Here is a 13,258-nt window from a genome sequence, read left to right on the forward strand (position 1 = left end):
TTGCTATTCTGAATATAGTCTTATATAGTCTTAATATTGCACCCAAAGCAATGAAAAAATGTCAAGGTTTTTTATTTATCTTTCTCTTACATGTTGAAAAATCATACACTAATATTTTACACTTACCATTTGTGCAACATTAGCAAAAACCCAGAGGTGAAATTGCTTTCAACATCAGCAGTGGATTCCTATTGGATTTGCATTGAATCTGCTGTGTGAGCACCTACACTTACAGAGTGACGACACACAACCGCTCAATAGAAGATCATTCATAAAACATGTAGACGATGTGAAGGTGAGCACAGAACCGAAAAAAAGAGGGTGAGGAACATAACTGTAGGCTAAAATGACTAGCATTGCATAGAGTCAATTTATTATCCACCAATAGGAACCAGTGCTAAAGATGTTGCTTCTTCTAATGTAATTGCTGTCTCTAATGCATATGTAGAATAAGCAGGAGAAATTCTGCAATATCACAAGGAGAGTGACTCCTAATAATATGACTTGCCCGCATGAGCGTGCAAAAAGTGTTATTGGATAGCACGCAGACCAATGTTATTTTATGGGACAGTGCGTAGCTGCTATTTTTTTCTCAAGCCGACTCAGCATGATAAAAGAAAAAAAAAATGGCAGCATGCTACGAGTGACTCCGGAATTCGAATCATGCGCACCCATTCAAGTCTATAGGTGAGTGTGAAACATCGGACTGGACTCTGTTGTCATCCGAGTGCAGTCCAACATCTCAGACAATGAAGAAGATGTAGAAATTAAGTTCTCCGTCTTCTCCATGCCTGCACTGCCATCCTCTCATGCGAGAAAATCAAATCACAGTAAACTGACACTTGGCTTGCACTATGACAGAGTTTGAGATGAGCGTCAGTAACATAATCAAGACGATTCTCTCGCATGAGAGGATCATGGCTTGTGTGACCCCGGCAAAATACACAGAAGAGGACTGCGTGGAATACAAAGGAACTGAAAAATTTCAGGGTTGTGGTTAGTAAACAAGCAGAAAAGTGGAAGTGTCACAATGTTATAAGAGGCTATTCAATAATCCTTTTAAAGGGAACCGGTCACCAGTTTTTCTCCTATAAACTATGCCATCATCTTTAAGATCGTGTGAATATGGTTCTTGCAACCCCTTTATATCTTCAGACGTGCCCTTGCATTCCTCAGAATAAGTGCCTTATACTTGTCCCATATTGCATGTAATTCGCGAGGTCCGGTCCAATGGGTGTTTCTAGATTGCAATCAGCAGCGCCCCGGTCATTTCAAACGCCGCCTCTTCAGATGTAATGGATGACGTATCTCCATCCTGTAGTCACCACATTCTATCTGCTACCTAAAATCCACAAGGACCCTTTTGATCTCCTGAGCAGAACTATTGTCTGGGTTGGTTAGCCTTATTAGAGACTTGCCATTTATACAGTTATGTAGCCAATTGATTGGCTTTTTGAATGTTTTTAGCCTGTGTGTCATATTTCTCCGACTTTGCTCTTTACAATAAGGGCTTTTATATTGTGATCCCACAGCATTTGCAAACTTCTTTTTTTCCTTTACTTGGCTTTTTAAGTATGTGCTAGGTTGATCCTAATATTTTTGGTGGTGCCCTTACACACTTTGAGAGAAAGGGTCTAGAGCACCGAGGGACGTGATGTTGTAGCTTCTTGGTCTAGGTCTATGGATGAAGTATTGTTTATCCGACAAATTTCCAAGATTTGCCAAATTTGTCACAATGGCTGATGCATCTATAGACACTGTTGTGTTACCACCAACTTTTGGTTTACTTAGTTTATGACTTTATTCTAAAGAAATATTTTGGGTGCCCAGTGTAGCAATTTAAGGCACACCCATTGCAGACAAGCCATGCCTACTTGCGAGCCACAACTTGTGTCTAAAAAACATAGTAAATGTGGTGCAAGCAGAAAAAAGGTGCCTTTTGTGCAGATGGAAAAAATGGAAACTAATACGTGAATGTGCCTTTAGAGAGTGTCTGTTCCATAGTAGCATAAGGGATAAAACTGAATGACTACTTAGACAGTTGGAATCTACTGCAACCATGAAATGACTACTGTCCTATAACACAGGCTTGAATAGGGCATAATGGTATTTGTTTCACAGCAGAAGAAGGGCACAGACCCAAAACAAATGTATTTCAAGTATAGAGCATTCAACATGGAAAAATTCTAGTCTTTTGTGTAGGTTCCTATTAGTAGATAATACATTCCAATTAAATAACAATGACATAATTAGTTGTTTTTATTAGAAATGCAGTCATTTTAGCTTACATTTAGTTCAGCTCAGTTCTAGAGGCTGAAGAAGAGGAAACAAGCAGCAGATCTCACTAATTTATTTTGTCTGCACAGTGTGGTCACTAAGTAAGCTACAGTGTTATTTTTCTGCAGCAGAAAGATCATCCAGCCTTGTTTCTCATTATGGTGGCTGCAAGTCTCTTGGTCCATTTACTGTACAGTAAATGTGCTGATAGTCCGGAAAACAAGAGCTCCGTGGAAGTCCCATACCCAACTATTGACCCGTCTACGTAGGCCAGCAAACACCTGACGAACTAGAAAATTATGTGTCTGTTGGGTGCAATGATTTATAATCTACCTTAAAAATCATCATTATCGGCAGTACATGGCACTGGTGCAGCACCTGCTAGGGCCGGGGTTACTCAGCACCTGGCCGGTCAGTTCTTAAAGGGGATGTCACGGCAGCAGTGACCCAGTCCCTAGCCCTGGGCATGCAATGAAAATAAAGAAGATGATGATTTTAGGGAATAAAGATAGGGATGATTCGGGACGCCACCCGTGGTGTTCGGAAAGGAAGGTGATAGCCGACGCTGCAAAAAAGACCGCTGGGGATGTTGGTGATGCAGCAGAGTTGTTACAGCTCTCCACGAGTAGAGCTAAGCCCCAGGGCAGTTATAGGTGTTAGAGATGATGATGGTGGTTGTAGTCGTGGTGCAAGGCAGGTGACGCTGTAAATAAGGCAGAGGACACAGTGGAGTACAGTCTTCACACTTTTACTCACAGTTCTTCCAGTTACAATCCCCAGCTGGGGTGCTGTGTCCTCCGGGTCGGTGGTCCAGACAGCACTCAGTTAGTTTGGGATATACCGTATCAGAACCCCCTTCAGATGTTCCTTCCCTGGCCGTCTCACTGTGCTGGCTCCCACCTCTCCTGCCCTGTGCCTTCACACACAGTGTCCCAAGCCAGCAGCCCTGGATCCTGTTGGCGACATGCTCTAGGTCCCCTTGATCCTATCCGGCTGCCTTTTCAGTGAATGTGTATGGATGTGGCTGCAGAATATGCAGATACTGCAACCTCCGGTTACCTAGCTGAGTCCTTAGTTTCTCCACTAGTCTGGGGCCGGTCCCCTACTGCGACCTGGTCCCTCCACCTGACTAAAGTCAGCAATGATTCGGGCGTCACGGGTGGATTACTCACTTCCCGTGCCCCTAGGACCCCTTCTGTTCACGTCTCTTTCTTCTCTAGTCCAGTCTAGGGACGAGCTCCTCACTGCTACAGTCCCCAGCATTAACTGTCTCACTCTCTCACTGTCACTTCCTTCAGCTTTCCCCCTGCTGCTTTCTCCATCCACACCCTCTGCCTAGTCCCCCCTGGCCTAGAGAGGTCTGATGTTGGATGCAAGTGTCTGGATTCTGGGTAGTGGCCCCCTCTTTACCTGAGAGTGGAGTACCACACCTCTGGCTGAGGTGCAGTTCCTCTGTGGTGACTGGACCCTCAGGGGCACCACATTGGTACCTCTTGACACAGCAGTGACGTCCACAGCGTGATGAGGTGACCTCATGACATGACACCACTGCACTGCACATCAGCACAGAGGGCTCATAAGTGCTCCTCTTTGCCGTGCTGATGTCGCTTATGTTCTCAATTGTTTTTGTGTGTGCAGGATGCAAATGCAATTGATTACAGACAGCAGCAACCAGTGTTTTCCCTGGTCAGTGTAACAGTCAGCTAGCAGAATCTGCCAAGTTCCACTCCTCGGGAGTGAGGACACAGCTACCTGGGAGATAGCTTAGATCATCACTTGAGTCAGGATGCTCATCTCACATCATTACAGAAGTTGGCCTGTGTATCTTTATATAGTTACAGCATTAACTGCAAATTAAAAATTCCTAAAATTCTGTTTTTACAGTAATAAACTTCAGCTCCAACATACGTATTACAAAAACAGACTCACTCTTTCATGGCACATGCCTCATCCTTGTCGACATAAACCTGGATATTCCGCACAAGTGTATTTGAATAGTGGTTCATGATCTGAAACATCTAAAAATAAGAGATGTCAGTTTGGATTTACGACCTATCCACCTTACTCAAATCTTTTATGCACACTGCAGAGCAGAAATCCAACAGAATAAAACTCAGTTTGTATGGCCAGCGTCACACTAGTGAGAAATACGGGCGAGTGCTATGCAAGAAAAAAAAAAAAATTGCATAGCACTCAGACCAATGTTAATCTATGGGGCAGCTCTCATCAGCCGATTTTTTTATTTTCTCGGCAGTATTTTACGGGCTGAGAAAATCGCAGCATGCTGTGATTGTCAGTGTATTACGCCCGTAGTACACCAATGCAAGTCTATGGGGGTGAGAAAACTACGTATTACACACGAACCAGACGTGTGACTTGCGAGAAATACGCACCGGTGTCCTTTAACAAAAGCCGGCAATTCATTATGCAGTTTGAGACCGTGAAGAAGGCGGCAGTTGTTACCGCCGAAACGCGTAGTCTGTTCAGCATTATGTCTGCATCTTGTTACTGAACTCTGGATTTTATAAATTATCTGCAATAAAAATTCTTGGATTTTATCATACCACCTGAAGTTTCCGCTTGCTGGACTTTTCTGCCTTGATTTCTACATTATTGGACTTGTTCCCAGTCTTGGTCCGTGCAACACAGAGGAAACAGGTATTTACCATCCAGAGCTCGGAGGTTAGCTGGTCTATGTGTTGTTTTGCTATATATATATATATATATATATGTATACACATAGAATACACATTATGTATATTGTAAGGTAGTGCTGTCATTGGGGTAGGGGATACTCGCTTGGCAGCCAAATTATCACGTCCGGCACAGGTTTTCCATAAAACAATAACAGTCCATGCGGTTTATTCAGGCATCATAAACCATGACCAGCAACATAAAGTTCATATAAACAGCATAGCGTCCATGACAGAGCTTCACTCTGTTTATCCTATAGTCATACAGGTTGTGCAATGTCCAGCACAGGCTCTCGAGCCTCACAGTTATATCCCCTGTCAGGGTTACCTTCTCATAGCTGCTTCATACTCCATACTTCAGACGTCCATTCCCTCCAGGGAACTGTCAGACGCTTGCAGCCATTACTAACAGCATTCACGTGCTGTCAAGCAGTAAGCCCCATCTCCCAGCGGGACCTTCCACAATGGACCAATCGGGTCCAAGCATTCACTCATGTAACCTACCCTGGTCACCTTATATGGTCCGTAGCCACGCCCACAGGATCACATGGCTATGGCCTCATCACAGGTCCTTCACACACATCCACTTTACTATGGCGCTCTAGACACCGCCCCTAGGTGGGTTTGTAGGTAGCTGGTTCTGCCCATCTCACCAGCTACCTGGAAAGCTCTGACACAGTGTAACGAAGCTCAGCAGTACCTCTGCTGATCAACACACATATTCAAGCTTCCATACCAAGGCCACCTACCTTGGGATACATAACGATCATTCAGTATCCTGCACAGCGCCCCCCTAGTGGACACAGCGGTCACTACACCACAATATATATATATACTAGCTGAAGAGCCCGGCGCTGCCCGGGCATAGTAAATAACTATACCCATCATACATATCCACGATCCCATAGGCCCGTGCCCATATACCCATCATACATATCAACCATACCATAGTCCCGTGCCCATATACCCATCACACATCCTCCATCTCATAGTCTCATGCCCATATACCCATCACACATCCTTCATCTCATAGTCCAATGCCCATATACCCATCATACATATCCTCCATCCCATAGTCCCGTGCCCATATACCGATCACACATCCTCCATCCCATAGTCAACCATTATGACATCATAATGAGCGGCGGGGCTGGCAACCTATGATGACATCAGTGTCGCCATGGCAACCATTATGACATCATAATGAGGGGCAGGGCTTGATACACACACACACTTTTTCCCCATTAGTAGATAGGGACAAAATTTTTGGTGAATTGGAACATGCGGGGTTAAAATTTCGCCTCACAACATAGCCTAGGACGCTTTCGGGGTCCAGACGTGTGACTGTGCCAAATTTTGTGGCTGTAGCTGCGACGGTGCGGATGCAGATCCTGGATATACATACATACATACACACATACTTGAGCTTTATATATTAGATTGTGTATTTTATATATATATATATATATATATATATATATATACACACACACACACATACACACACGTACACATAATATATATATATTTTATTTATTTATTGCTCATTCATAGAGTTCTACATAGCATAATAGCCGCTAAATCAATTGCCGGCTTCTGTAAAATTATTGCAAAACCCAACATGAAAGGACACATGGTTTACATACAGTAAACCATTTCATTTCATATAGTTTTTTTATATGTCTTTGACTAATAATTAGATTAAGGTATGTGTGTAAAATTTTGGACATGTATGTGTTAAATTAACTGGTAAATTCGTTGAAAAAAAATTGCGTTGGCTCCCGTGGTAATTTCTCTGCCAGAGATGGAAAGCCAGTGAATGAGGGCAGATATTAATAGCCTAGAGAGGGACCATTGTTTTGCCCCCCCCGGCTGAAAAAAATCTGCCCCCAGCCACCCCAGAAAAGGCGCATCTATAAGATACGCCTTTTCTGGCACTTAGCCTCTCTATTCCCATTGCCTTTAGCAGTGGCTCATGGGTTAATAATAATGGGTTAATGTCACCTTGCTATTGAAAGGTGACATTAAGTCGGGTTAATAATGGAAAGGTGTCAATAAGACACCTATCCATTATTAATCCTATAGTAGTAAAGGGTAATCACACAAAGTTTTTGACCAAACTTATTCTGCTAATCCAACAAGATCCCTTGTTGTCCTGAAAAAAAAACCAAAATAATAAAAAAACAATATCAATACTTCTCTGCCATTCAGTCAGGTCTCCTGCTGCAATCCATCGCAAGGGGTTAACTAGTTTACAACAGGGACCGGTGCTAATGCTACCGGCCCTGCTGTAAGCCACTGCAGGTCATCTGGGGACTCTGCACAGCCTCACTGACTACCGCTGATGTCACTGAGGCTGTGGGGAGTCCCCGGCTGACCGGAGGTGAACTGACAGCATGGGAAAAAGTTCAGAAACTTTCCCACGCTTATTAGCTCATCCCCGGTCAGCCGGGGCACCTATGCAGACATGATTTCATTCATTCTGCAGTGGTTTACAGCGGGGCCGGTAGCATTAGCACAGGTCCCTGTTGTAAACTAGTTAACCCCTTGTGATGGATTGCAGCAGGGGACCTGACTGAATGGCAGAGAGGTATAGATATTGCTTTTTTATTTTTTGGAGAGGTATGAATATTGTTTTTTTATCTTTTTGGTCAAAAACTTAGTGTGATTATTTCATTAAATGACTTTTTAAATTTCGTGTTTGTGTCTTTAACTCTTTACTACTATAGGATTAATAATGGAGAGGTGTCTTATTGACACCTCTCCATTATTAACCCTGCTTAATGTCACCTTTCAATAGCAAGGTGACATTAACCCCTTATTAACCCATGAGCCACCTCTAAAGGCAATGGGAATAGAGAGGCTAAATGCCAGAAAAGGCGCATCTTACAGATGCGCCTTTTCTGGGGTGGCTAGGGGCAGATTTTTTTAGCCGGGGGGGCAAAAACAATGGTCCCTCTCTAGGCTATTAATATCTGCCCTCACTCACTGGCTTTCCCTCTCTGCTGGAAAAATTACCGCGGGAGCCCACGCAATTTTTTTCAATTAATTTACCCGTTAATTTAACACCTACATGTCCAAAATTTTACACACATACCCTAATCTAATTATTAGTAAAAGACATATAAAAAAAAAGATGAAAGTATGTAAACCATGTGTCATTTCATGTCGGGTTTTGTAATAATTTTACAGAAGCCAGCAATTGATTTAGCAGCTATTATGCTATGTAGAACTCTATAAAATATATATCTGTCTCAATGACGTGTATATATTTATATATATATGTAATGGGGTCTACCAAGCTGGGGTACCTCTTTCAGTACCACCCCGTGTTTTCGGAGGTCCACTCTGCATTGGCTGGAGTCTGAATGAATGACGCTGGCTGGAATTCCTTGGTTACATGGGCGCATATAAAAGATCACTGCTTCTCCATGTATTTCCAGTCTGACAACACTTTACTCACAGGACACAGAATATATCACACAGATACAGAGGGCCGGCCAATAGAAAAGCGGCAGGCCAGACATACATTACAAAAGCCGCAGGTGGCCGGAGCCTGCCGATGTTTACTGTGGAAATTACAAAGGTGGGGGGAGGGCGGACAAAAGGGGAATGCTGATGCATTAGGGACATGCATCTCTCATAGAACCTATTATACATCCATATAACTGCCCAACATATTCTGGGTGCTAAGTGGTTCTGTAACACGTAACACGGCTCCCCTTTTCAGCGACGTGATCGGCATACACAGTCTGATCCTCAACGGATCGGTTTGGGGATGACCGAAGTTTATGGGGTTGGTACAAGTTCGGTTTGTCGACTTAGTCTATCGGCGTTACCGTTTTGTTTGCCAGGTCTGTGGTGGATGGTGAAGTCCAGAGGTTCTAGGGCTAAACTCCACCGCAGCAATCTGGCGTTGTCTCTGGAGACCCGATTAAGCCAGACTAGGGGATTATGGTCCGTTAGGAGGGAAAACTGTCGTCCATACAAATATGGTTGCAACTTCTTGAGTGCCCATACTACCGCCAGGCACTCCTTCTCGATGGCCGCATAGCTTACTTCACGGGGCAGTGGTTTCCGACTCAGGTAAGCTACCGGGTGTTCTTGGCCGTCCGGCTCGACTTGGCTCAGTACTGCCCCCAATCCAAACATAGAAGCGTCTGTGTGAACCAGGAACCGTTTAGTTGGATCGGGTGCGGCCAATATAGGGGTATTGGTGAGGGCGTCCTTTAGTTGGCGGAAGGCTTCCTCACACTCTGAGGTAATTGGGAACGAATTTCCTGTAATACCCTGCTGTCCCTAGAAACGCCATGACCTGGGTTTTAGTGCGTTGGATGGGCCATTTGGCTATGGCCTCAATCTTGGCTGGTTCTGGTCGCTATTTCCCACTTCCCACCCAATGCCCTAAATACTGAACCTCTGCTTTGCCCACGTGGCACTTGTTTGGGTTCAGGGTGATTCCGGCCTGATGGATCCTGTCCAATACTGTCTCTAGGTGATTTAGATGCTCTTCCCATGTCGCACTGTAGATGGCGATGTCGTCCAGGTAGGCACAAGCATAGTCCTGGAGACCATCCAGAAGCCAGTCAGCCAGCCTTTGGAAGGTCGCCGGGGCATTCTTCATCCCGAATGGCATAACTCGAAACTGGAATAAGCTGAACGGGGTGACAAATGCCGACTTGGGAATAGCGTCAGGACTAAGGGGAATCTGCCAGTAGCCTTTGCATAGATCGATGGTGATCAAATACTTTGCCCCTGCCAGCCGGTCTAACAACTCATCCACACATGGCATGGGGTATGCATCGTTACAGTTTTCTCATTGAGCTTACGATAGTCTACACAAAACCGTGTAGTCCCATCCTTCTTGGGCACTAACACTACGGGGGATGCCCAGGGACTATCTGACTCTTCAATGACCCCTAAACGCAACATCTCTTGTATCTTATCGCATCCCCTCTCGTACAGACTCAGGGACGCGGAAGGGGTTTTGTCGCAGGGGGGTCTCATCCTGGGTCTCAACCTTGTGTTGTGCCAGGCGAGTGTACCCCGGTCTCTCTGAAAACATCCTCTGTCGCAGCCTCAACAACGCCTCCGCCTGCTGTCTCTCCCGGGGCCCTAGGTCTTCACCCAAGTGTACCTGGTCCCATGTTTTAGACTGAGTCCTTTCCTCTAAGACATCCGGCAAGGGAAGTCCGGCTAAATCCTCTGCTTTAGGTGCACAGATGGCCACTACCTCTTCAGGGCGCTCCCGGTAGGGCTTCAGCATATTCACGTGGAACATGCGGATAACCCTGGGGTCGTCACAATCGGCGACTTTATAGGTTGTGTCGGATATTTTCCCCACTACCTGGTAGGGCCCCTGCCATGCTGCTTGAAACTTATTCTGCTTAGTGGGCTCTAACACCAGGACCTTCTGTCCTATTTCCAAAGTGCGCTCTCTGGCCCTCTGATCGTACCATATGCGCTGGCGCCGCTGGGTCGCCTGCATGTTCTCATGTACAGCCTGAGTCAGCTCCTGTAGGCGGTCCCGGAATTCCAGCACATAGGGTACAATAGGTACCCCTTCTATGAGGCCCTCCCCTTCCCAGTGTTCCAGCACTAAGTCTAGGGGTCCCCTTACCCGTCTCCCTTATACCAGCTCGAACGGGGAGAACCCCGTGGATTCTTGGGTCACCTCCCGATAGGCAAACAGGAGGTATGGCAAGAATTTTTCCCAGTCCCTGTAGGTCCTGGTAAAAGTCCCAATGAGCTGTTTTAATGTCCCGTTAAAGCGTTCACACAACCCACTGGTTTGCGGGTGGTACTGGGCGCTTCTAATGGACTTTACGCCGCACAGCTTCCACAGTTGGTTGGTCACCTCTGCTGTAAACTGGGTACCCTGGTCCGAGATAATCTCTCGGGGAAATCCAACCCGTGAGAACACCTGGAGCAGGGCGGCTGCCACCGTCTCTGCCAGTATGTTAGGTAACGCAACTGCCTCTGGATACCATGTGGCATAATCTACCACTGTCATTATATACTTTTTCCCGGACGGACTGGGTTTGGCTAACGGCCCTATCAGATCGACCGCTACTCGGCTAAATGGTTCATCCACAATGGGGAGGGGGCGTAATTTGGCCTTGCATCGATCCCCCCTCTTGCCAATGCACTGACAACTGTCACAGGTCTGGCAGTACTGACGAACATCATAGGTTACCCCCGGCCAAAAGAAGTTTTGTGTCAGATGATGCCTGGTGTGACTGACGCCGAAGTGCCCAGCCAAGGGTATATCATGAGAGATTCGCAGTAGCTCCTGCCTATACTTCTTGGGAACTACCAGCTGTTGTTTTATAGTGGGGCTCGTCCGTGTGTGGTGCTGCTCTGTGATCCAGTAGAGGAGTCCCTGCTTCCATACAAACTGTTCCCCTTCCAGTACTCCTCTCCCCTCCTGTGCCTTCCCGCGATATCCCTCTAATGAAGGATCCTCAAGTAACTCCCTCTTAAATTCATCTGGGGTGGCCCAAGAAATGTGTCTGGCTATGGGAATATGTGCAGGGCTGGGATGTCTTACCTGGGCCTCCTCTGAGTGTGATTCCACCTCCACAGCTCGAGCTTGTCTCCGGGTGGTCACAGGATAGGTCTCAGCCAGAGGGGCCACCGAGAATGCAGACGACATGGGCCCCAAGTCATTTCCCAGCAAGACGTCTGCAGGCAAATCCTCCATCAAGCCGACCTCAACAAGGCCATCCCTGACTCCCCAGTTCAGTTGAATCCTGGCAGTGGGTAGTCGATGTATAGCTCCCCCTGCTACATGGACTGCCACTGTCCGGTCCGTCTTCTCTTGGTCCCTGATGAGATGAGGCTTCACAAGGGTCAAAGTTGCCCCGGAATCTCTTAGTCCCTGCATATGGTTCCCATTAACCCACACGACCTGTCGATGCTGCTGTCGATTATCTGCCCGGGCTGCCTGCACGGGGTCTACTTCATGCAGCACTTCCTCCATCTCTTCTACCCCTTGGTTAGTCGTAGCCCCCAATGCCGGGTCAGCTTCGCCTTGGTAGCAGTGTACAGCAGCCCGGCTGAAGGTAGCTGTTCCCGCCTTTGGCCACTGGGTATGCTGAGTCCGGTTGGGACATTGTCTTTGCAGGTGGCCCAGCTGACGGCAGGTGTGGCATCCTGCCCCAGGGGGACTGTGGTAGGCCGGGTTTCTAGCTGGTCCCCCTACAATCTTCAGTGGTTTGGGGCCCTCTAGGTCCATGGGCGGGCCCCTAGTGACCACCATTGATCCGGAGAACTGCGACCTCCTGGCATCATGATGTTCATCGGCCAGACAAGCGGCTTCCTCAAGAGTCGATGGCCGCCTGTCCCGAAGCCATTCCTGTGTCTCGGGGTTTAGTCCATTAAAGAATCGTTCTAACAGGAAGAGCTGGAGGACGTCCTCCTTAGTTGTTGCTTGGCTCCCTTGTACCCACTGTAGCAGTGACCGCCGTAATTTACAGGCCCATTCAGCGTGGGTATCGGTTACGCGTTTTATAAGTCCGTGGAACTTTTGGCGGTAGGCCTCTGGTGTCAGCGCATACCGGGCCAAGATCACTTCTTTGATCCACTCATAGTCCATACAGTCCTCATCAGGTACCGTGCGATAGGTGTCCGCTTCCCGGCCTGTCAGCTTGCTGGCCAGAATCTGAACCCGTTCCTCCAGCTTCACTTGATGAAGGGCACACTGCCGCTCAAAGTCCTGCAGAAAGCCATCAATGTCTTCCTCTGCCTCCCCCAACTGTCGTTATACTGGATATTTTTGTTGTTTACTATTGAAGGTACCTGGTCGAAGGCCAGAGCTCCCCCTGCTCGCTGGCTCTCCTCTCTCCGCTCTGCCATCTCCATCTTGGCCAGCTCCACTTTGGTCCGCTCTGCCATCTCCATCTTGGCTAGCTCTATCCTGGTCCGCTCGGCCATCTTTTCCTTCAGATCAGTACGCACATCAGCAATCACCTCTCGTATGATCTCTACTGCAGGGTTTAGGCCATAGAACGCCAGTACGTTCTTTACCTCACTCTGGAATTCGGTCTCCTCCACGTTCACATTGGGGGGCGCTGCACTGTCGTGTTCCATGATGGCTGCTTTCAAATCCGCTTTTGTTTTGCTGCTGGCGATCAACCCTCTGGCTTCCACCAGATCTTTTAATGTAGTCCTCTTTAACTTCTGGTAGTTATTTTCCATTCATTCCTTTCCTCCTGTAGAAGGGGTATCAAATCCCGCTGTCTGCCACCAGTGTAACGGGGTCTACCAAGCTGGGGTACCTCTTTCAG

At 46.9% G+C, this 13,258-nt stretch overlaps 1 protein-coding gene across 1 annotated transcript in view; it reads right to left on the reverse strand.

Moving 5' to 3' along the window:
* The window catches only part of LOC141100898 (cytochrome P450 3A9-like), a 133,061-nt gene that overhangs the window by 61,505 nt on the left and 58,298 nt on the right, over window positions 1–13,258 (reverse strand). Inside the window, exon 6 of the mRNA XM_073589654.1 lies at window positions 4,207–4,295. Coding sequence (XP_073445755.1) covers window positions 4,207–4,295 — 89 coding nt within the window. The remainder of the gene's footprint in view (window positions 1–4,206; window positions 4,296–13,258) is intronic.

This window comes from Dendrobates tinctorius, unplaced genomic scaffold (assembly GCF_039654945.1).
Source record: "Dendrobates tinctorius isolate UK_male_01 unplaced genomic scaffold, ASM3965494v1 ptg000111l, whole genome shotgun sequence".
NCBI lineage: Eukaryota > Metazoa > Chordata > Amphibia > Anura > Dendrobatidae > Dendrobates > Dendrobates tinctorius.